General features: G+C 48.8%; 1 protein-coding gene across 6 annotated transcripts in view; it reads right to left on the bottom strand.

The window, feature by feature from the left end:
• Nucleotides 1–1,582: 1,582 nt before the first annotated feature.
• AMOTL1 (angiomotin like 1) overlaps nucleotides 1,583–24,584 on the bottom strand; it is a 76,234-nt gene continuing 53,232 nt past the window's right edge. For 5 of the 6 annotated variants that reach the window (XM_013178107.3, XM_066989865.1, XM_066989866.1 and 2 more), the window contains 7 exons: nucleotides 21,553–21,698; nucleotides 14,394–14,543; nucleotides 10,583–10,773; nucleotides 9,372–9,497; nucleotides 7,217–7,443; nucleotides 6,265–6,528; nucleotides 1,583–4,890 (listed from right to left, as the gene is read on the bottom strand). In XM_013178107.3, coding sequence (XP_013033561.3) covers nucleotides 4,787–4,890; nucleotides 6,265–6,528; nucleotides 7,217–7,443; nucleotides 9,372–9,497; nucleotides 10,583–10,773; nucleotides 14,394–14,543; nucleotides 21,553–21,698 — 1,208 coding nt within the window. In that variant the 3' untranslated portion in view covers nucleotides 1,583–4,786. The remainder of the gene's footprint in view (nucleotides 4,891–6,264; nucleotides 6,529–7,216; nucleotides 7,444–9,371; nucleotides 9,498–10,582; nucleotides 10,774–14,393; nucleotides 14,544–21,552; nucleotides 21,699–24,584) is intronic. The other variant, XM_066989867.1, reaches the window with a different exon arrangement.

The following is a 24,584-nucleotide window of genomic DNA, read 5'->3' on the forward strand; positions in this document are numbered from 1 at the left end:
CAGAACAGAAGGACGTCACAGCTGTGCAGTGCACCAAATCCAAACGAGTCCTAAAAAGGTCTCCTCATTTTGGGTGGGGTTGACTCATGATTTTTGAATGCTTCTAAATGGCAATTTTGTTAACATTTTTAGCTCTTCTGAGCTCTCTCCTTGTGTGCGATAAGCACAGAGGACACTGTCCAATGCTTACTGCTGGGAACACGCAGTAATCAGGGATTTTAACATTTAAACAAATCGTCTCTGGAAGTTTGCTTTTTGCACTATTTTTTTTTTTCCAGAGGAACATGCAAAATGTACTTAACCTGCAGACAGTGTTAGTGATGTTCTCAGCTTTTGGCCACAGCATCCGTGAAGGCACAACCCGAAGATGGGATAAAGCCCCTCCTTGCTATATATCTGAACACAGTGACGAGGCTTTTCCCACCCTCATAGTGGTTTTGCCTCTGTTGGTTTCTTTTCTCCAATAGGAAAACAAGGAAAAGAAAAGCAAGCTTGAAACCAAAAGCTAAACCCTCAATCCTGCTTTCAAATCCTGACTCAAAGCAAGCTGAAAAGCCCCTATCTAAGCAATCACCAGATTTTTATTCCTGGTGGTAAACAGCCAGGGCGCTGCAAATACTGAGAGCTGCCACGTCCTGCGGAGGGAGTGATCAGAGGGGTCAGACCGACCTGTGCTCGCACGGGGAACACAAGGTGCCGCCGTGTGGGTGAAGCACGCTGCTGCTCGAGCTCCTGCAAGCCCCCTGGGTCTTGCTGACACACTCCTGCTTGGGGCAGGTTGCTTTTCTTTTGCGCAGGGTTCTGGGGAGGGAGTTGGGGCAGGCAGAGCCCACAGGGGAGAGATGCCCTTAGTGGCATTCGTGCCTTTCATGCCTGCAGCTCGGCGGGACCCGATTCAGGAATTTTCTAACAGACACTTTCAAGAGCATGTGAGAGCGTGCTGGGCAGATCTCACTCACTCAAAGCCAGGAGCTTCTTTCAGTTGCATAAGCAAACATGGGTGCAATATTTCCACAAGGTCTGAGCGTTCCCCTTGTCCACACAACAGCTTGAAATGGGACATGATCTTTATTCCTTACTGAGGACATCATAGTAATTCAAGAATACCAATATCCACAAGGTATTTAAGTATCTCAGTCACTTTAAGCCAACGCCTGCCAAATTAAGAAGTCTCAGACCCAGAAGGATAAATATATATATATATATATATAGATATATATATATATATAAAAATGGGAGTGCCATGCTTAATGGGATATAGGGCTAAAGTAACTTCTGATGCTCACCAAAGTGTCTTGATAACTTTCCACCCTGATTTCCTTCAGATAAAGATGATCTCACTAAAACCCTGCTCTTGTAGCTTGGCAAAGCTCTCTGCTTTACAGACTTAGTGATTTCATGCCCACACCTACTAACTGATGGTACCTACCGTGGGGCCTTTCATCAACAGCTATGAAAAACACAGGGGATACAGCCTTAAGTCAACAAAGTATGACTTCTTCGTCTTAGCACGTTGTGTGAAAAGCTCAGAAAATTGTTTAAAAAATCCTCCCAGGGACTGAATATACTCACGCTGGAAAAGTGAGGAAAGAAACGTGTTTATACATTTATTATATACAATATTAAGGCACAAGTTTCAACAGCAAAGAATAAGAAATCTTTGGCTGACCAACAATATCAATATTTGCCGTGGGTGACACATAACGTTCTTCATTTACCCACCTATGTACAAATAACCCTCCAGCTGTACAACACTGTACACCAACTTCTCTATACAACCAACGACAATAAAAAACGACAGTATTTTACAACTAGTTACCAACGTCACCTGGAATGGCTACAGCACAGTTTCTCGAAACACCATACAGTTCAAAGAGCTGGGAAAACCAGTACAAATGGAGCTGCACCGCTCTGCTGAGAGGGGCTGATTCGTGGCAGCAGGACTCCATGCAAGCCCTGCTAGTGCTTGGGCTGCGGGGGAGACCCCTGCGCCTTCAGACCTTCCCTCCAGGAAAGCTGAAATCTCTTGAGGTCAGTTAAATTGAGGAGAACGAACCCTTATGTTTATCCGAGCTGTGAATCTGAAAGTAAAATTTGCCCGCACTGTGCTTGTAACAGACGTTTCCCATACGTGAAGACAAAGCTGGGGCAGCACCAGTTGTAAACGCACCTTTGGACACCCAGAACCGGAGGGCCCGTTGTCTCCACGAGGAGGAGGAGGAGGAGTGCGGTATTCTAGCTGACTTTGAGAAGCAGAGAGCTGCACCACAGTGAAATACAACCGACTGAAAGCACGTCACGCACACTGCTCCAACGCTGCTCCTGCCGGACACCTAGCTGCCTGCCTGTACGGAAATCATTAAATAGTGTCATCAAAAGAAATAATACAGCCAGTCATACAATGCAGCTGGGTATCCTTATTTCTTGGAGAAAGATGAGGAAATGCTCACTACTGTTTAACTTCTGTTCCTTTGCTCTCTCACGCTCCTGCCCAGCTCCCCGTGCTGGCTCCCTTGCGGGAGGGTGACCGCGGTGGGTCGGGGGGTGCTGGAGCCTGCAGCCAGCCACTGCCACGCACAGACCCGGCTTGTATGCAAACGTTTACAACATTTAAATTAACTTTAGAGGAAGAAAAAAAATAAAATTATTTTACAAGGCATATATTAAGCAGCGTAACATCTTCAAGGGGCTTTACACATTTGGTTTTGCAAAGCTGGTAATACTCGGAACACACGATTCTCTTGACTACAGAGCCTACTTAGCACTACTGCAGCTAACAAGTGCAAAACTCAGCGACACCGACGTATGTCTAACTCTAGGTACACACACAAGTAAGTGCATAGATTTAGCACAGCCATTTTGTTTCCAAAAACTGGTCTCTCTCAGCCATGCAGCGCTGAGCGCAGGGCTCTAGCACCTGCCGGCTTTGAGCTTGCGAGGACTTCAGTTTTCAGCAAAAGCAGCGTTTAAAGTGCCTGGTGTGCTCACAATCAAGAACATTTTGATGCCTACAGGAAGGGATGACCTCGAGCCAGTCCTGAGCACAAGGTTCCTTCCAGCCACATGAGCACCCATCACCTTTCCACTTCAGGCAGCTTCACACAAAATCCCATCACCCTTTTCCCAATGCCAAATTCTTCCTGATGTCATTGGGGTGTACTAGATGATTTAGGAAGACAAAAACCAACATAGAAATACCTCAAAGAGGAACATTTCCCTATCAGCATTTGCAATACAGGGAGCAAAACGTCTAAGTAACACTGCCGGTGAGTTGGCTGTCTTACAGACAGTTGCCACCTCTTAGAGAAATCAGGGACTGAGCTGAAAAGGAGTAATTGTCTTGGGTGAACCAAGATGAAAAGAGACTGCAGCTCAGCACGCAGAACAGATGATGCTCATGCACCCCTTTGCAGTTAAACCCTTCCGGGCCTGACACTACAGCCCTTAATGCTGAGTCCCACACGAGCCTAACAACAGGTCTCTTTGCTCAGGGAAGGTAGGATTTGGCTGCAGGCCCTGAAAATAAGGAAAAATTCCTGTTCTTACCACGAACACACTGATTCTTCCACTGTTGTAAACCAGTGCACGCTAAGAGGCATCTGCTGATCTCACGTGCAAGCCCAGCTTAGTTCCACTGAACTCATTTCAGAAACCCTCAGTGTTTTCAGTTTTTTTTTTCCTATCTCCCCAATGTAATTGGCCCCAAAGGGCTTGTGTTCCCTCGGGCTACATTCTGTCTACAGCCTTGTGCTCAGATTCCCACCTGCTGAAACCTGCGTGCAGCTGGCAGCATCGGGGGCAGCCCAGGTCCGGGGAGTGCTGCAGGCTGGACGGACGCTGCCCATGGGGCTGTGCTTGGGGAATGCACTATGTCAGCCCCTTCCTGCCCTCCCGCACACATCCTCGCCCACAAAATGCTCCCATGCACTTCACCTCTTACCTAACCCTGCCTCGCGTAGCCCCTGTAGTGGAGCTGGCTGGATCCTCCCCGACTTTCCCTCCTGAAACGTTCCCAGTGTTACAGAAGGGATTGCTTCAGCCCCTGCTGAAGGAGCTCCCGTCCTCCCCCACCTTCGTCCTCCATGGAAATTCCAGCAAACAACTGCTCCTACCAAAAAAAAGAAGCCTTAGCAAGCTCTGAGTTTGCAAGACGCGAATATTTGCACTGCAATCCAGCTCCAAGAGTAACATTTGTCCAGCCAGGAGTGAGGCACCTGACCTACACGTCCAGGAAAACCACACCACACCACTTCAAACGGATACTTACAAGAACCTGCCGTGTACATCTACAGACCAACGCTTCACTAAAACTCAGCAGTGAATACTTTTAAGCAATGAATCAATACTGAGGAAGATGCAAGTTTCTCCTGTTATTTTCAGAAACTCCCGTGGCCCCAGAAGAGCCAAGATTTTGCTCCTGTCCTGGCTGCAGAGGCAGTAAACCAGAACGGCCCCGTGCACCCAGTCTGTAACTTAGCTCCCTTCTCTTTACACCAGAAAATGCAGTTTCCTCTTTCCTCGACGATCACCTTCTCAAGCCACCTTCAGTTTTCCATGTCCCTTTCTGCTCAGAAAGTCCCAGACATTCATTTCGACTCTCCTCTTCGGTGCTCTTTACTTCTCGCCCAGTCCAAAGTCTCAACGTAGCAGACTCAAGCTTCATTTCAGGCACAAACTTTCTCCGTCCTTCTTCAAATTCTCAGAGTTAGTTTTTAAGGTTGGCACACCGACGACACCCTCAGGCCTGGAAGTATGCCCATGACACCCCAGAGATGCCATCCTCTGCTCAGATGAGGACTTCCATCATGTCTGCATCTGGAAACTCGGGCTTGTGGAGCAAGCTGCTCACCCTGCCTTTGCTGTCGGGCGGCTTCCCATGGCTGGAGTTCTCTGCAATGGAAACAAGGGAAACAAAGTCAGTCCTCGGCTCAAATTCAACAGCAAATTGTTTGAAGCAAATAGAAAATCATTCTTGGGGGGACGTGGAGCGGGGAGGTCGGGGGGCACAATTATATGTCCTAAAGATTGAAAGCCAAATTTGATCAGGAGGCCCAAAAGACGTGAACCTGAATTCCCTGCACAATGATGGAGTATCGCTGATAACGGCAGGTTTGTTGGTGGGCACAGACCCCAAGGTAGGCATAAAAATAGCATTTAAGAGAAACAGACAGAAGCACCCTCTAAAAGGTGTCTGTGTCCCTGGAGAGAAGCAGCCACCTGTGGAAAGTCTGCATCACTTTAGCAACTTACTACTTATTATCTGATCCGTGCTAACTCTGCACGTCTGCATTCCTGTTCGGCTTCAGGTACAAAATTTGGGAGTTTGAAACAACGTGAAGGCAGCACACAAATAATCAGGTGGGTGTTTTAATCTAAAATATATTATTGTACCAGTGAAACAGGCTAAGAGCATGTATATGGCCAATTATGATCATCTATGATACATTTTGTCAGCTATTTCTTTTAGTCATCATAGTTCATGACGTTGTCAGCTTCAGCAAGAAGGACTCGCATTTCTTAAAACAGGGAAAAACCTGAAAGACTAATTTATGGGTTCCTGGAAACAAACTCCAATCTGAATTGTATGGAACACACCAATCCAGAGTTTCAAGTAATTAAAGGTATTTAGCTCTACCAATGATATATATGAAGTTCCTAGGGGGGGAGACTTGTTTTTGAGAACAGATAAATATGCAGGAAAATGGCTTTTTCAAAATAGCATTTGTAAAATAAATGTTTCCCCTTGCTATGGTCGCAAACCTGCAGTTTCCATTTTTCAAAAATAATTAAAAACATATTTCTTTACCAAAAATAAAAAAACAAACACGAAAACACAAACCAACGAGACATTCTCCATTTTCTCCTTACATTTTCCCAGCAGGTTTCCTTTAAAAACGAGGTGATGCTTTTGCTAAACACGGTATAAGCTGAAAAACGAGAAGGGGCTGACTATATGAACAGGTATGGAGCGTTTTACGGTGTGAAACCCTGTGATCTTGTCCATGATTGATTTTTATCTGTGGCAGCATGCGTAATTATCACATCTGTCAGGAACTCTGCCTGCCACAGACGAGCAGAACCTTATAAAAGCTGCCAAGCACCAAACCCTGCCGTGCCAGACTGCGCAGCATTGAAAACTCCCCTCCTTTTTATTTTTGCTCCACCAACACCGGGGTGTCTTGCGGAACGTGCCAACAGCCCCGGGGGCGCCAGGACCTTACTGCACGTCCCTGCTGCCCCACCGGGGGGTCCAGCAGCACTCACCCAGTTTTTCGCCCGCTGGCCGTGCCCCCGGGGGCCGCGGAGCGGGGCTGTGCGACGGGGTGGTGCCCAGCCGGCCACGGCCAGGGAAGGAGGCGGCGGCGGGCCAGAAGAGCTCGGCGCTTTTGTCCGTCTGGGTGCTGTTGTCTTTGCTGCCCGTCTTCGCGTGGGAGGCTGCCGGAACTGGCGTGCACGACAAGGAGGGCAGCGGAGGAGGCAGCGAGGGGCCCGACGGGTGGTCGTGGTGCTCCTTCCCCAGGAGCAGCCCTGAGAACACACCGAGCTCAGTCACATCCCGGCCCAAATTTACGTGCTGTCCCCACGTCCCGCCCCACAGCTACAGGGTGCTGGATATGCCTCCAGCCCTTTCACTCTGCTTATTTTTTCCCTTGGACACTGCGTGATACTCTCGTCCTGACACCCACACAGTACCTTCCTAGGCCAGACGTGCTTTTTCTGCAAACGCAGCCTTTGGAGAGCAGTGCCCTGTCCTACCTCCCTTCTGCACACTGGTCCTGGTGGTACCCCCGGCACAGGCATCCCTCTGCACCCCCGTCCCATGTGGCCCCAAACCACAGGCTGTACTGCACTTGTTTCCCCACTCAGCTGCCACATCACATCACGAACTCCCACCCAAAGGGATGCTCACCCTCTTGTTTAGCTTTAACCAAACCTTTTCTTCTGGTCCAGGTTTGGTCTTTACTCCCACAAAGTTGCAGGCATTATCTCCTTGTGTCTAGGAGTCTTTTCCCAGACTATGGCTTTCTACAATCAGTGCAGAACAGCTTAATATGATTGAAAATACAATTAAGATATGAAGCAAGGTTAAAAACGGACTAGGTTTTGACCTTGGCACAAGGACAGCGCCACAGCCATGGGCACTACTGCTAGGCTCAGGCAGAAGGGTTACCACAAAGCGATGAATGAGCCAAAGCTTAACCAAAACAACACTCACCTATGCTTCCCTTCCAGATCTTCTCCTCCTTCTTCTCCTCAGCTATCTGGTTGCTGGTGAGCGAGGTCTGGCGCGAATGCGTGCCCGCCGCAGCAGCGATGGAGGGGACAGACCGAGCAGGTCGCAGGCTGGCGCTGTCGACTTTTCCGGGATCCTTCCGCGAGCGCTGCTGAAGGACCTTGATCATGGCATCCTTCTCAATTATTTTTGCATGGAGATTCTTTATTCTGCCAAAATATGAACGCTCTGCTTACGGGGGTGGACAACGAGTTTAAACGGGCAGCAATCGGCACCCTAAGGGAGCAGGACCAGTCTGTAGGGACGTGCCCTGCTGCTCTGTCACCTCCACTTGTAAGTGACTTGGACAAGGCAGCTCCCACCAGGTCCTCCGAGGGATAATGATGCACCTCAGAACAGGAAGCATTTCTGGCTATAAACTGCTTTTTTGCAAGGTTAAATGAACCCACCTGTTGCTGTGGCTTTACCGCAGCAGCAGCAATGAGAGCAATATCCTGACTGCACTGTGGATTGCTACCTTCACTGACATAGTATAAAAACACAAGCAACATTCCCCCATTGCTGTCAAATCTGGAATCCCGTGCTTGGCAGACTGCCACAGGGAGAGGTTTGCCTGAGTAAGTATTATCTGAATTAAAATCCTGAGTTAACCTCATAATTCGGGTCTGTTGGCAGCTGGAGTAAAGCTCTGCTGCTGCCGAAGCGACTGAAAAGGTTCCCTTTGGTTCCTGTAACAGCTGGGCTGGGCTCCTTGTTTCCACTAAACTCTGCAGAAACCATCTGCCTGTGGTGTGCAGAGCGGAGCAAAGCTCCCTGTGCTTTTCTAATCCAGACCTAAAGACTCTCAAAACACACAAAAAATGATTATCTGAGACTTTTCTCCAGGCATTATTAACACCAAATCATACTGAAAGGGTCTGAAACTACATTAAAAACAAAACAGAAAACTTGTACATGTAAAATATGATAGTCAAAGGACTGTATCTTTACCGAGAAAGCAAACGCAGCTCCATTTTGTGAAGCAGTGAAAGCTAAATTGCCGTGTCTGGAAAGCATATACATAAAGGGAGATAGACAGTAACTTAATGTTGGCTTTAGTTGTCATAATCAGATGTCTAATTTGCAATGAAAACACCAGATCCTAATCTATCTTTAATGAAGCCAATGGCAAAATTCCATTGCTTCACTGGAAGCAGGATTTGCTTGCATGTGTGAGTGGAAAACAAAAAATAAACCCAGTAAAAACAATCATTTACATTTTCCACAAGCAACAAATACTCTGTTTTACAAAACTGTCTGCAGACTTGTCATTCTGCGGCAAAGCCAAAAATGAAGAACAGATCTTAAGTAATTTTTCATTAAAAACCTAGGGAAATGCACAACCATTCTCAAGGGATTTTTACTGATCAAAAGGCCACTTTTCACCAGTAAAAAAACAAGGCAAAGAATTATAAATGGTGCTGAGTATGTAGCCACATGTCTATTTGTGTGCTGAAAATGGAGAAGCGTCTGTGCCAAGGAATGTTACTCTTGCTGATTGCCTGTATCCAAAAAAGTTTACTTCATACCTTCTACTGGAAAACACAGCTTGTTTAGCAGTGCTTTTGGTGCTAAGTTTTGCAGGCTTGTTCCTAAATGCCAGTGTGAACATCGCGCTGCTCGGATGTGTGAAACAGTGCATCTAGAAACGAGCAGGCGACTTCCGAAGGAGTGAAGAGGAAGGAAAACGCAGATGCTCGTGCTGCTGATTATGTAGGAGTGGGATTACAACTTCAGCTTTTACAACCAGATGCGCTTGTTTCCAGTGGGGGATTTTCACCGAGATTAAGCAAGCATTTAGCTTCCTCCCATGCCAACCTACTTTTAATACGGGAACTGCCTCCGTTTTTCAAGAAGGTCATTTTTGGCACAGAGAAGGCTTAACTGCAAGGTAGGGGGGGGAAATATCTAAGGACAGCAGCTATTTAATCGCTGCCTTTATGCCGAAGAGCCGAAATCATAGTGAAGTTAAGCCCATCCTTCCCGGGTGTGCATGAAGGAACCCGAGGGCATCCTGGCCTACCTGCACAACCCCCAGCTCCAGCCAGGCGGGGTGACCCCGTCCCCAACCCCACGGCGAGCCGGCGCGGCCCCTTACGTGTACTCCATGTCCTGGCACCGCCGGTTGGCCTGCACGATCTCCTCCTCCTCCTGCCAGCCCCGCACCTCCAGCGCGCTCTCGCCGTAGCTGCCGTTGCGCGAGTGGCTCGGGGCCGAGGCGTCCCTGGCAAAGCGGTGCGACACGGTGAGTCGGGCGGACCACGGAGCCGGGGCCTACGGCCACGAGGGTGGCTTCTGCAAGGCAGCCTGGTGCTTGCAAAGAAAAACCCCAATCCCGCGTTTGAAGAGCGAGCTAGCAGTGGTTGGTTATCAAATCGGACGGCTGCCTGGTTGTCTTGCCGCGGCCTACTCTTGGCTGAGGTCATTAATGCCATTAGTAATCGGGACTGGTGGAACAGGGAGCGTGCTAAAATCATGGGTGGCCCCCATGGGGTGAAACACCTGAAACACCATCCTGGAGGACGGGGTTGGAAATCGGGGGGCCTTACTCACTGGGGGAATGGTCCCAATTACCAGGACTGCATCACAAACGAGAAGCAAAACTGTACGCCTAGGAGGGTGAAAAACAGCACAGGAATTGCTGTCTAGACTGGAGAGCAAAAGAAACTATCATACTGGGACACGCACTCAATCACACCGAGAAAGGCAAGTCTCTTGCTAGGATGTATTCGGGGGATTTGGCTCTGAAGAAACTCGGCGAGAGGTTAATTATCCCGAACCCCTCACTGCTGGAAGCCTTGCTGCAATATGCTGTGTGCTTTGGGGCACCGTGCGTGCAGACAGACAAACTGGAGACAACCCAGATGAAAGCACTGGGAAAGCGAAGGGGTTTACTACGGGACATATGAGGGATGGCTGAAGGAAGTGAGCTTAGTTCAGGCCAGGGAAGACACACGAGGGGATATGCGTCTTCCAGTATGTACGAGGCTGTTACAAGGTCGCCAGTGAGCTGTTGTTCATCATGTACACCTGAGAAGGACAAGAATAAATTGACGTAATCTGCAGCCAAGAGGTTTAGTTTCGATATTAGGAGAACCTCTTTAACTTGAAGCTTAATGATAAACTTTTGGACATGGTCAGAAGGGTAAATCCTGCTGTATTTCACAGACGTACCACCAGGGACAGATACATTCACCTTGCCAGAGCATCTCAGGGGATGGCAAAGCAAAACCCAGCTTGAAGAAAATATCCTTTCCTTGTTTTCTGCTGCAAATAGAGAAACGCCCGTCCCCATGAACAACATCTCACCTCTCCGTCGCAGCCGTGGCTGCGGCGTTCATGGCGAAGTGCCTGATGGTGCTCTCCTCCAGGTACTTCTGCTCCCACTTGGTCATGTCGGCTTCCAGAGCCAGGATCCGCTCCTCCTTCTCCCGCACCAGCTCCATCAGCGCCGGGGCGTTGTGCTCCGGGAGGCTGTTTGCCTGGTAGCTTCCCTGCCTCTGCCGGGGCAAACAGCCACAGATAGTCACCCTGACAAGTACGGGAGCTACCAGCCCCTTTTATCCACGTTTCTCCAGAGCCCACAAAGACATCCCCTTTGCTGCCACAGCCCAAGACTTAAAGAGGGCTCCTCGTCCCACAGCAAATTTCGGAGACAAGGAGTTGCAACCACGGAGGTGTAAACGGCCCCGTCTGGGGTGCTTGGCACCGGGACACCCCGGCCATCCCCTCAAGATGAGGCCGGTGCCACACGAGGGGACTGCCATGCCTCTAAGTAAGAGCTGTGGTGTCAAAGTGGGCCAGCTCATGCTTCCTCGGTATGGACACCTCCTTGGCTGCCACGAGAGCTGTGCCGAGACCCCTGAAAGGGGGCAGGCTGACCTGGGGTGCAGCACCAGCACCCATCTCTCCGGTGCCAGGTGCAGGGGTCCGGCTGCCCCCTGCATACGCGTGGATTTTGTGGGACGCCCCAAGCCAAGGGAAAAGGTAGGAAAAAGAAGGAATAAAGCTTTAAAGGATATTCTTCTTGCTGGAGCTTCATCACACGGCTGGGTGGTGCTCGGCATGGGGAGGCAGTTATTACCAGAGGGTTTATGTATTAAAGAAAATAACAGAAAAAGGTGGCGTGTAACCTAGCTACAGCACAACAGAGAACGCTAGTCAGAACAGCGGCTGGGAAAATACCCCAGGCATGGATTTATGCCTGTCTCTTCTGGCACATTTCGGCTCTAAGGTGCCCTCAGGAGGTGCTCTGTGTGGGCAGCAGGTGGCTTTCCACCCGGCTGGGCAGGAGATCCCCAGAGGCTGCGAGGTGGCTGCCGGGGGATGCTGAATGCAGCGGTGGGTGCGTAAGCTCACCAACCCTTCACATCTACACTGCGAGGGAAGCACTCAGCCAGGCAGGATTTATCCTGCCCAGTCACAGGCACTTAATTACAGCACCTACGCTGCAACTGAAGCTGCCTCGAGCTTCTTTCTTTGCCGTGGAGATAGGGCAGAAGATTCAGCCCAGGGGAAGTCGGATGGGATGAGCCCACGGCAGAGGGACAGGCATGAAGCTGTGTCAGAAGTCAGCAGAAGTAAATGTTGTTTTCTTCAATACAAAATACAAGAGATTTGTTACACTCCAGGGTGCACAACACTGTGCTAAAGGGGAAGCTGTGTCAGGAGCAGCAGCTTTGCATCTGTGCCCCACCAGGAATTTCCACTGGTGAAGCAGGTCCCTGGCACACGCCATCCCACCGGAGCGGGGGCTGCAGCAGCCGTTTCCTTTTTCCAAAATACGTTTTCAGCTCTTCCTTCCAGACACTGATCTCCTGGTTACAGGAAGCAAGAGATAGCAGGGGAGGGCTGCAGCCCTCGGCTTTGGCGCAGTAATGACGCGTTTGGAAGACGCTTTCTGGAACAGCGCAGTAAGGAATAGCCCCTTAGGAGCAACTGCGGTGACTCCGCTCCCGCACAGCAAGCCAGTACACTCGGATATTGTCAAGCTCCTGGCAGGAAGGTAATATTTTCGAAGCACAGCTCTGGCCTGTAAAATAGCATCCTGGGACACTGCGGGTGCCTGCCTCCTTCATTCGCAGTCAGAACGTCTGGCGGCCCTGCACACTCAGCCTGCAACGCTAAGTCAGAAGGGTTATTACTTTTTGTTGTTGTTGTTGTCCTAGCATCAGTGACAATGAGGATTTGCTGTTTGGACTCGGCTGAGTTAAGGAAGAGAAGAGACTCTGGCTCCTTGTGTGCTGTGTCTCTTCTGCTGACTGGTAAAAGGAGAAAAAAGCTCTTTTTCTCTGCAACGAGAAACTATTCCAGGAGATATAACTGACAACACAGAGAGGACAGCACCGAATTAAAAAGTTGGGGTATTTTGAAGCAATGTGATTTGTTGCAGCATTGTGGCTCACAAAGCAAAAAGTATCAAACATAACAGGAAAAAGTACCCCTAAGTCACCCCCTCGACACTGATGTGAGATGTGAAATCAAAGAACCTTTCTTCTTAAAACTTCTTTAATGGGATGGGTGCAGGCATTTGGGAGCTATGGCAACCTAAAATGCAGTTGCTAATTACAGTTCTAAAAAAAAACTATGAAGCAATCTGTAAGTTAGAGAATTATTTTTTTTTGCAAAAATAAGCAGACATAGCCTGAGCTCCCACGGCAAAGACTCAGGAGAGAGTCCATCCCAATTAATCTACCGATTTGCCCTTCTGTTCCAGCCAACGAAACAAAGTCCTTTCTAGTTCTAGTTTTACCCTCACTTGGATTTTAAATGTATTTTCTCAATTGATCTTGCCTTTACACCAGCACGAGCACATTATATCCCCGTGTGATTTCTTTTTTAAAAAGGAGAAGAGCAGGCTAGGAGGCAAGCGAGAAGAGCTACTGGAAGACGGCAGGCATAGCCTGTCCTCTGAGGCCGCGGAGGAGTGGACGAGGAAGATGCAAAGCACTGATACGGCAGCAAGGAAGAGCCAAGACGGACGGGAAGCGTTCCCAGAGAGGGACTTGCTCAAGTGGATTAAAGCGAGGGCTGGTGGGGCTGCCCTGCCCCGGGGGTGCCGGGTGCGAAGGGGAGGTTTTCAGGTCCAGGCACCCTGACCCTGCAGGTCGCTGACACTGCCTGCCCACGGAGCTATTTCCCAGTTGCGTCCTGCCGGCGGGGTCAGCCCCTCTGCTTTCTGGCAACGTGAGCTCTCTGTAACAGCTGCTTCAGTCTTCACTGATAGCTCATAAATAAGGAAGGGTTGCTGTGGCAGACACATTTCTTGACAGAGATATGAGCGAGCCCTTCACGAGTTACAGCAGCATCGCGCCTTGCTTATGTTGCTGCTTTTCCCCAGGCGGTGGTTTGATATATGTAGAGCATCTGCTCACGCTGCTGAAGCCAGCACTCGTGGATTTGGCACGTGGTGCTGGCTGTAACCTGGAAATCCTCCCCGCGACCTCCTTGTGCTTCCCCTTTACACAGACAACTGGACTTGGGGCTTGGGGATGGGGGAGAGTATAAGAGACTGAGGTGCCCACCCAAAGGAACACCTGCATAAAATACAAGCTTAATGCCTCTCTAACCTATAACCTCTATAAATACCTCTAACCCTATACCCCTGAGGCCACAGGCTGTCAAAAAAAAACAACAAGGACATAAAAAAAGAAATACAAGCCTGCATTTCTAGCCCATTCTGGACTAGACTTAGATCTAATTAATTTATTGTTGATGAAGGCACCATTTGTTTCCAGATCTGCTGTGGACAGAGGTCTCTGGAACCTGGTACATCACCTTTGCCCAGAACTGAGCACGGCCTGAGCAGACAGTTGCTCCCACCTAACCCCACTTCATCCCACCTTGCTCTTTCAATAAAAGATTGCCCAAAGACTACAGGCTAAATCTCCTGCCTGTACGTACCGCAACTTTCCTCTCCTCCTTCAGTGCAGACCTGACCCTGCACAACCTGCAATTCCTGGAGAGAAGCCGCAAAGGACATCATCCCCCAAGCAGGCAGATTTCACCCATCATCTGCTGAAAATCCGGGGTTAAAAGGGAAAAGTTTGGCGAAGTGCCCAACAACCTGAAGCCTATGTCAAGGTGACTCCCGGCAGGGCTGCAAGCTCCCCGTCCTCACCTGCTGCATCCGCAGCGAGTCCAGCTCCCGCTCCAGGCGCGTGCGCAGCCGCCGCTCCATCTGCTCCCTCTTCTCGCAGGCCGCCTGCAGCTGCGTCAGCGCCTGCTGCAGCTTCTCCACCTTCTCCACGTAGGCCTGCTTCCTGCGCAGCTGCGGGGACAGGGGGTCAGCAGCGCCAGGGGACGGGGCACCCCCATCCCACAGCCAGGACCCCGCACGCTTGTCCACAAGCAGCCCCCCGAGTGTTTCTGAGCAAGAGCAACCATGTTAGACGTGTTTTGGGCAAGCACATGGGCTGACCCCAGCTAGGAGGCATCACAGAATGGTTTGGGTTGGAAGGGACCTTAAGGACCATCCAGTTCCAACCATGTGCAGGGACACCTCCCACCACACCAGGCTGCCCAAAGCCCCATCCAGCCTGGCCTTGAGCACCTCCAGGGATGGGGCATCCACAGCTTCTCTGGGCAGCCTGGGCCAGGGCCTCACCGCCCTCTGAGGGAAGGATTTCCTCCTTATATCTAATGCAAACCTCCCCTCTTTTAGATTTAAAACCTTGCCCTGTGATCAGCAGTTCTCTACTTTTGGCCTCCCACCACACCACCAGGCACTCAACGACAGCGTACCATAGCTTGGTAGGGACCCCCAGCAGGACCCAGCATGCTTGAGAGCCCGTGGGGAGAGGAGGCTGCTGGACACAGATGGGTGTCAAAGCCTGTCCTAAAAAAGCTGTGTGCCCAGGGGTGCAGGGGGCCAGGCCCACAGCAGGGCCTGTCCTCACAGAGCACGGATGCTGAGCTGAAAACTCTCCCGTGAGGCAGGGGCAGTGGGGTCGGTCTGCTCGCCCCATGGGCTGAGGTCCCAGCCTCAGGAAGGCAGTTTCGTGCCTTCTCCTCCAACCTCCTGAATTCTGAATCATTAATTTTGTCACTGACACTTTTTTAAAGTTTTGGGGGTTTAGAGCTTCAGACTTGAGGCTTGACTTTACAGCTAAATAAAAACATCATACGATGGGTGAGCAATTGGCTAACGGGCAGGGCCCAAAGGGTTATGGTAAATGGGGCTGCGTCAGGCTGGCGGGCGGTCACCAGTGGGGTCCCTCAAGGCTCCATTTTAGGGCCAGTACTTTTCAATATTTTTATAAACGATCTGGATGTAGGAATAGAAGGTATTTTGAGCAAGTTTGCTGATGACACCAAACTTGGAGGAGTTGTGGACTCGAATGAGGGTGGAAAGGCCTTGCAGAGGGATCTGGATAGGTTGGAGAGCTGGGCGATCACCAACCGCATGAAGTTCAATAAGAGCAAGTGCCGGGTCCTGCACCTGGGACGGGGAAACCCTGGCTGCACGTACAGACTGGGCGATGAGACGCTGGAGAGCAGCCTGAAGAGAGGGATCTGGGGGTCGTGGTTGACAGCAAGTTGAATATGAGCCAGCAGTGTGCCCTGGCGGCCAGGAGGGCCAACCGTGTCCTGGGGTGCATCAAGCACGGCATCGCTAGTAGGTCAAGGGAGGTGATTGTCCCACTCTACTCTGCGCTGGTGCGGCCTCACCTCGAGTACTGTGTGCAGTTCTGGGCACCACAGTATAAAAAGGACATGAAACTGTTGGAGAGTGTACAGAGGAGGGCTACGAAGATGGTGAAAGGCCTGGAGGGGAAGACATACGAGGAACGGCTGAGGTCACTGGGCCTGTTCAGCCTGGAGAAGAGGAGGCTGAGGGGAGACCTCATCACAGTCTACAACTTCCTCGTAAGGGGGTGTCGAGAGGCAGGAGACCTTTTCTCCATTAACACCAGTGACAGGACCCGCGGGAACGGGGTTAAGCTGAGGCAGGGGAAATTTAGGCTCGACATCAGGAGGGGGTTCTTCACAGAGAGGGTGGTTGCACACTGGAACAGGCTCCCCAGGGAAGTGGTCACTGCACCGAGCCTGTCTGAATTTAAGAAGAGATTGGACTGTGCACTTAGTCACATGGTCTGAACTTTTGGTAGACCTGTGCGGTATCAAGAGTTGGACTTGATGATCCTTAAGGGTCCCTTCCAACTCAGGATATTCTATGATTCTATGATTCTATGACTTAAACCCCTAACTTGGAGAGGGAGGGTGAATCTGTTTGCATAATGGATCAGATGGGCTTTGCCATTTCCAGTCAGACCCCATCTGAAGTCTGGGGGATAAAAAGGGTGCTCAAGGTCATTGCCCTGATCACCATGATGCTCTTTAGGGCTTCCGGTCTCCTCTTCCTCATGTATTTGGGCACCTGTTTGAGACCTGAGTCTTTTCAGAAGCAAAACAGGAGGCAGAAAAATGCATTAACCCTCATCAGTGCTGGGGACCTACTTGAAATATCAAAGGCTAGACACGTACTAGAAGCTGGCTAGGTTAGAGCCAAGAAGATATTCTGGTGCCTACCTCTTTTTTAAGTACTTAAATCACTATTTAAGTTAATTGCAAGGTGAGTTCTGATAGCGAAACGATGTTCCCTAAACATCTGTGTGGACCTAGGAGATGTAGTTAGACATTTGCTGCCTTGTTCCTGGGCACGAGGAGCAAATAAGCACTGGTCCCTCTGGCTCTGGGGGACTCCCCTTCATCCAGCCTCCCCTGCCTAGCCTGGGGCTCCTGTGTTGCAGAGATGGTTTTTCCCCTGTGTAATGCCAGATTCACCAAGCCCCTCTATCACCAAATACAATGGTGATAAAATAGCTTTTTCTTAAAATTCTCCCACCATCCTAAATCCATCCATGTCCCGGATGAAGTGAAATTGTTCTCAGCAGAAGAAAAGCTCGGTCAGAGCAAACCTCTGGCTCCCCAGCCAGAGCCAACAACCTGCAGCGTGACCTCCTTCGCCCCGCTGTAATCCAGGCTAATGCTCACAGCTCCTGGGGATCGCCACGAAAATTAATGAGATTATAATCCCCACTGGTCTCTGGCAGCAGCAGGAAGATTACATTCCTCGGGAGCTCCCAGCTTTGCAAGACAGACACGTCAGTGATTTCTTAGCGAACGTGCTGTTTTGCAAATAGGAAAGTGCCTGCGTCACCTGCCGGCTGCATGAGCACGGATCTGAGAGGTGAAGTGGGTTTCCCCTGTCCCTCCTCGGCAGCAGACCTCATCCCCCGGGTCCTGCCCGGTGCTGGAGAGTCCATCTGTACCATGGCAGCCAGAACTGGGCCTTGCAGCAGCCCTTTAAAGCCCAGGGTTCACACGTTCATGCATGAGCATCCCTCTGTGTGTGGGGGTGAGGCCATGCACACATTTACAGCCTCAGTAATCAATTTAGTCAGAGATATGCAACAAGACAGTTCCCACATTCATAAATTCACAGGAAGGTTCCTGAGCCAATTCTGGCTTTTTTTTTTTTATCCTGCCTGTAGATCTGTAAGCAAATATTTCACCCACGTACATTTAAAAATCAAAGTATAACATGTTGTCATTGAAATTAATGGGACTGCCAATTGAGTGTGCATCTGTGAGGGAGGGAGACCGCAATCAGAAACACATGACTCTAAGCTCCACTACCTCGCAGAGATGCACTCAAAGAAAAAAATGTCTGGAAGGCACGTCGGGAGGTACCAGTCCACTCTCCTGCTGCCAGGTAGGATCATCTCTTCCTAAAACCTGCCGGATGCCCGCCTAATCTGTTTGCAAACCCTGCAGGAGTAGGGACTCCACAACCTCCCCCTGCAAACTACTTCACGGTGTATTTTCCTTTACTGCCTGAAAACTTTTACCCTAACGTCTAATCTGTCTTTCTCTTATGCAATTTAAGCAAATTACTTCTTGTTCTGTTTCCAAATTGTGATCTACTAGAGCAAGAAGCATTTCATGAAACAAATCACATGTTCACAAGATCAGCAACTTGCCTGAACGCTGCCCTCATCCCAGTGATTAGGAAAAAAAGATTAAGAAGAGCTAAGGCCAAAAAGGGGCTGATCCAAACCTGGTCTTGATCAAGCAAGTAAGTCTGAGTAGAGACCAGTGAGTCTCACGGAAAAGTATCTGCACTGTGAACATAACTCCAGTTTGAGTTACAGAACAGCAACTGGAAAAAATCTATGGGTTTGAGTTAAAGGTCGTAAGAGATGGAGAATCCACTATCTCCCTAAATAGGTTGTTTCCATGTTAATTACTCTGACTCTTTACTTTTGGCCTGATTTGCTTAGATCCAGCTCCCAAACACTGCATCTCAATATTTGTTCTTATGTTAAAAAGCCATGTTTAATCCGGCTGACAGCAATCTCTTCTTAACGTTCATGCATATGGACTGGAGCTCAGCCATCTCTTAACTAATTGTTCACAGCAAAGAACATCTTCAGGGCTTCAAATAAATTCTACAGCTGTTTCCTGAACCCTCCCCAATTATTCAGTCGTCTCTCTGAAGCGTCAACCAGACACACGATTCCAGCAGCAGTCTCCTAAATGACATGTGGTGGTAATACCACCTCCATATTCTTGAATTAAATCCTTCTACTAGCAGACATTCGGGATAATGTAGATTCACACAGTATGTTATTTTATGTTAATTCATCTCAGTAACTGCTGCTTATTTCTCAAGCCTTGATTTAAAAAGCTTTTAAACTTAATTATTCTGATGCTAGAAGAAATCCGTGTGGATTTACAAAGCAGTGCATGAGGTAGAACTCCATTATTAATAATAGCCATTTTTTTGTTTGAGAGATTTTTGATCTTTTGATATATCCCAAAATATAGTAAGAACATCTGGTTTGAGATGAAGGTTCAAAACCTCAGCAATATCTGGCTGCATATGTGTCAAATTGAGCTCCAAAACCTGGGGACTGTTAAAAAGGTGGTCGCATTCACTTGAACTCCCCCTAAATTGATAAATCAGTTAAACACTACTAGGTGGGTCTGCTGAGGCTGAGGGCTCTCACTGACAAATTCTGGCAAATACGGTCCCCTCACCTCCACGTGGTGCCAACCCTTAGGTCTAACATGCCCCAGGCAGGAGGTTACCACCTCCATAACACCTAACATGCCCCAGGCAGGAGGTTACCACCTCCATAACACCTAACATGCCCCAAGCAGGAGGTTACCACCTCTATAACATCTAACACACCTCGAGCAGAAGGTTACCACATCTGAAACACCTAACATGCGCCAGGCATGAGTTTCCCAGGTCTCTAGAGGGGACCATTTGCCCTCTCCTCAGTTTAACTTCTGATCCCCATCCAGCAGGGGCACATTTTTATTGGATGACTAGCTAGGAACTGGCAACCACAAAGCCTTTAGGCACAGAGCCCTAAGGCTGCCAATGCGTTTACCACAGCCCAGCAGGTTCAGGGTAGTTTCTCATCCCACCTGCCTGGAAATCTGCATTTATACTTCTGCTGCCTTCACTAGTGTGTGATCGGCAAGTTGGCGCTACCTGCCAACGTCATACCAACAGTCTGTGGAGCAGCCAGGAGCTAACCACGCTTCTTCCCGTCCCCTGCATGATGCTGTGATTGCAGGAGCAGGTGTTGCTGCCTAAAATGTTCCTTTATTCAGCCACTTTATAATAAAATGCAAATCGAAAACCTCTGGTTGCCTTTAAGGCAAAGAGTATCAAGCGAATAACAGACAGATTAAAGCTACACTAGCTCCTGCAGCTACCCCAAAGGGACTGCCCTAAACACACAGGGACAATGACCACACTTCAGTCTAACAAAGGAGCACTTAAACTTCATGTGATCCTCTTCTTGCTGCTGAGCGTATCTACCAGAGGCAATAGGGTTTTTAAAATGTTTCCAAATAAGAAGTCAGAATGGTCTAGTGGTCAGGAACAAAATAGCAATCACCTTTATATAATACTTTAAATCATCCAGACTGTGAGTAGCCATTAATTAGCTTAACTTGGGGTCTGCCATGCTGGATACCCTCATTAAAAAAACAGTCAAATATCACCAAGGTCAACCCGTCCTTTCCAAGACAGAGACAGAAAATGAACTGCATTTAGTTAATTGCATGTATTTGATAAAAAGACCTTGCCTGTTCCTCACAAGACCTCTGTGCACACAGCAGGCTCCCGTGGATTCATCCGCAGGCCAGCCTCAGGGAGAGTGCAAGTGGGAAATGAGGCATTGAGGGGACCAGACCTGCCCAAGATCATGCCAGCAGTCTGTGCCAGAGCATGAGCCTCTACCTAACCCTGCTAGGTGAGCATCCTTCCCCTCACCAGTGGTCTGCCTGCTCAGATAGTACAGACTGCATCTATTTTATTCGCCATAAAACATCCTCTCTCTTTGCAGGTCACAGGGCCAGAGATTTCAGAGCCAAAAAGTCCTGTTATGACAGTCGTGTCTTATCTGCCAGAGTGCATAGACTTTCAGCTAATCATTGAAGGTCCTTAAGGAATACAATAAATTCAGATTTAGAGACCTCCGGTAACGGAGAACTGACAACATCACTCTTGGTTATAGCTAAAACTGAGCATTACTTCCACTTTGAATTTGTCTAGCTTCAGCTTCCAGCTACCAGATGTTGTTCTGTATTTGTCTGTCAGTTTGAAGAGCCCTCTGTTCTTGGGATTTCTCTTCCCTTCTGAATATTGATTTTCACTATCAGGCCTATAGGAACATTGCCTAAAAACATCCTGAGGGTTTTGAATAGATGGCACTCCTTGGGTTTCATTGTATAATAGTTTTTTCAGCTCTCATAAATCTTGTAGCTCTAAATCCTGGAGGTTTTGCCTCTAGCCAGATCAGCCTATTCTTCTAAGACTACCGTTGACACGCGAAGTTGCCAAGCCCTGCTTTGTTGTGCTGCTGTGCACACCTCAAAAGCCCCCTGGGAGAAATGGGATGCACCAACATCACGCGTTTATATCACAGTCCTGATTCAGTGAGTAGTCAGCTTTCTGTCTAATATTTCTGTGAAGTCCTACCAATACCTCAGCCACCAACCCACTCCAGTATGATGACGGTCCTGGTTACATGTTGAAGACTTTGCTCTGAAAGCATCTGTGGTTGTGGTCCCCTTTGCTTGCTTGTCTGGCTCAGTGTTGTATAGCTATGTGTATTCTCTGTGGGAGGGACAGCGCGTGGGAGCAAGAAGACCTGCCACACCATGGCCAGAACAGATTTAGGACATGGATGGAGAAAGCCCTAACTGCAAGCCACTGCTAGCCTCTGAGCAGAGGAATGATGCCCATGCCTCACCTCCTCTTCCAGTTTGATGACCTTGGCTTGAGCATTGTTCAGGGCCTGGTCGAGGATTTCGATGTGCCTCCGCTGATCCTCGTTGGTGGAGCGCATGGCTGCCAGCTCCATCTCCAGCTTCTCCTTCTCCTTCAAGTGCTCCTTGTCTGGAAGAAAGACAAGAACAAGAACAGCTCCATGAGAACAGCCCACAGGCGCTGGGCCACATGCCAGAGGTAAGCCGCCACCTTCCTAGAAAAGCAAAAACTATGTGAAGCTGCAGCGAGTGGATCCATTACAACATGTGCTGAGACACAACAGGCAAGGAATTTCTGCAGCCAGAGCTCAGCCTCTCGCCGCCCATCCTTATGCAAGCACCAGAGACAGAGACGAGTGGCAGCTCAGGCTGCTGCTGCACTAACAGAGCTTGTGAACCTGTGAACCCTCACTCTTGTCCTTACTGCTGAGCTCCTAGCATCTTCCCCAGCAACATTTTGGCTTGCACCAGTGACCCCTTCACCCCACACGATGCCCAGGCACTGCTAGAGGACAGCCAGCATCAAGGACTGGTCGCAGCTGCCAGCTTGCATGTTGCCCTGCTCTAAGGGGCAAGAAACCTCGGTCGGTCACATGCATGCACCAATAAGGAAGAATAAGATAGGGGACATCTAGATGGGCTTTTTCTGTCTGTGCAGGGAAAGAGGATGCCACAGGAGCTGAGATGTCAACCCTGAGGGGGCCCTCGGTGACTTTCATGTCCTGCATGATCTAAGTATCCAGCATTCAGAGCTGTTCTCCTGTTAAGCACCCTATTGCATGAAGAGCAAGCAGATATCCAGCAGATAACCTCCGTGACAAAAAATTATACCCTTTTTGGATAGGATTTAAAATAACACTTTAAAAAATGGCTAAATTCAGTCAGCTTTGCTCACATTTTTCCTTCATCAATGAACCTCAGGCCCACCATCAACTTTGCTGGCAAGCTGCACGTTGAAAGGCTCGGCGCCATCCATCTCTGCTCTGACAGTGCTGAGGAACCACTTCAGGGAATATGAACATCACAGGCTGGTTGCTGGATCTCCAACGTCAGGCTGCAAACAGTTAATGATGGGAGGAAGCAGGGGATGGAGGTTTCATTCAGTGAAATCTGAGATTTCAAAATCTGGCCTTCGTTTTGGATCACAGCAAAAATAGAACACTTGGAAAGCCTCCAGGAAGGGAAACTTCCTCCAAAAATTAATTTGGCGCCAATTAAACATTATTTTGATTTTTGACTTTCTAAACACAGCATTACAGAATTTATTATTTTTTAAATGAAGGAAAAAGTTGTTCCAAAATCATCCAAATGTGGAAAATCTGTCCCTGACATCTGTCCTCAGTCCCACCTGAGCATGAACACTCAAGCTGTGAGGCCCAGCAGTCACCTCCCCACATAGTCACTGAGGATGGACAGGACGCCTCACATGGCTGAAGCCAGCCCATTTCGGAACTGAAATGCCCCAGAACGGCCTTCTTCTTCCTTCATTATAGACAGAATGAGAATGGCATTAATTTACAACCTACTGGTACACCTCTGCAGTGAAGTGAGATGAATATGAGCTGAGCCATGTGGATCAAGGCACAAGTGGTCCAGGTGACCCCAAACCCACCTGGCCATCTCTCCATTTGTCCTAAAAGGAGGAACACCACCCCACAAAAGCAGACCCTGGCAGCAACACCAGCACATCAGGCTCTGTGGAGCCTGTGAGCGAAGCACAGCGACTGCTGTGTGCTCCACATCGCCAACTGGCACCAGGACCAGACGAGTATGACGCGTCCTGCATCTTCCCACACAGGCCAGGAATTCTAAATCTGACAAGCAGGCCTCTTCCTTCGACACAAATACATCTACTTCAATCCGATTCACCAGCAGAAACATTAATATCTATTGTATGAAAGTGTAAATCCAGGCAAATTATCAAGCAGCTCATTTTGTTAGAGGGTGAGGAGGCCAGAAGACAAACACTATTTCAGTCCTGTGGCATTCAGTCGTCTCACGCTGGGACCACGCTTGCTGTGCTCTGGACTTGAAACCTACGTTACATGAGGACTGTGTTTACAAAACCAGGATTTGGGACCTTCACTTTCAAGTTTCATCCAAGAAACTCAAAACACTCGGCTCGCCCTGCTGCAGTAAGTTTTCTAGTGCCCCCTAAAAGATTTTCCCTGCAAAATGTTGGAGGTATACTTTATAAGCACTTTCCTATATTGCATTAATTTTTAGTAAAGAAGAACTCCATCAAACATACCTTAAATTCTCTTCAAGTATACGCAAGGTATCCTTAAAGTCTAAAAATCCTGTTTTACTGTATTACACTCTGCATATCCCTTCTATTTTGGCATGTGTTTTTTCCCCAGCAGACTCCAGCTAATAACTATTTCCATTTTCTGACACGCCACTGCCACATCCCATTAATAAGGAATTCCCAAAAGGCTTCTCTGCTGTGGTTTACAGCACAGCTTTCCACCCACTGCCTCCGAGTGTCATACTGAAGACATCACACCTACGCTCGGGCTGGGTAGAAGAAAGGGAAAAAGCAAAGAGCCTGCTAGGGTGCTTCACAAACAGGCATTTTGAGTTGCCAAGCTGGGTAGTTCCACCAAAAACAGACTAATCTTGGCCCTGCTTTGAAGCAGAAACATTAGAATTGGAGAGAGAGATTCAACCTGTGCCACCCCTGCCCTACAATCAGATGTGAGCCCAGCTTTTCACACAGACCCCATGCTTTAACAAAAGGTTTTGATCACATCAGTCTTGAAAGAAAAATGAGAAACATGTTTTTGTTTACCTGTATCAGTTGAACGCTTGTCCTCAAAGCCACCCATACCTAAATACCTCATTATATCTAAGTATCAACTTATTTGACTAATTATGTGACCATATCAATACATCCCAAGCTGTTTTTCCTCTTGCTGTGATACTGCGAAGTGGTAACACTGACATCTTTTAAACACACTCCTTGTTCCTGCATTATGGCCACTGGTGGAAGAAATTATATCAAACGACAGCAGCG

Source organism: Anser cygnoides, chromosome 1 (genome assembly GCF_040182565.1).
Source record: "Anser cygnoides isolate HZ-2024a breed goose chromosome 1, Taihu_goose_T2T_genome, whole genome shotgun sequence".
Lineage (NCBI taxonomy): Eukaryota > Metazoa > Chordata > Aves > Anseriformes > Anatidae > Anser > Anser cygnoides.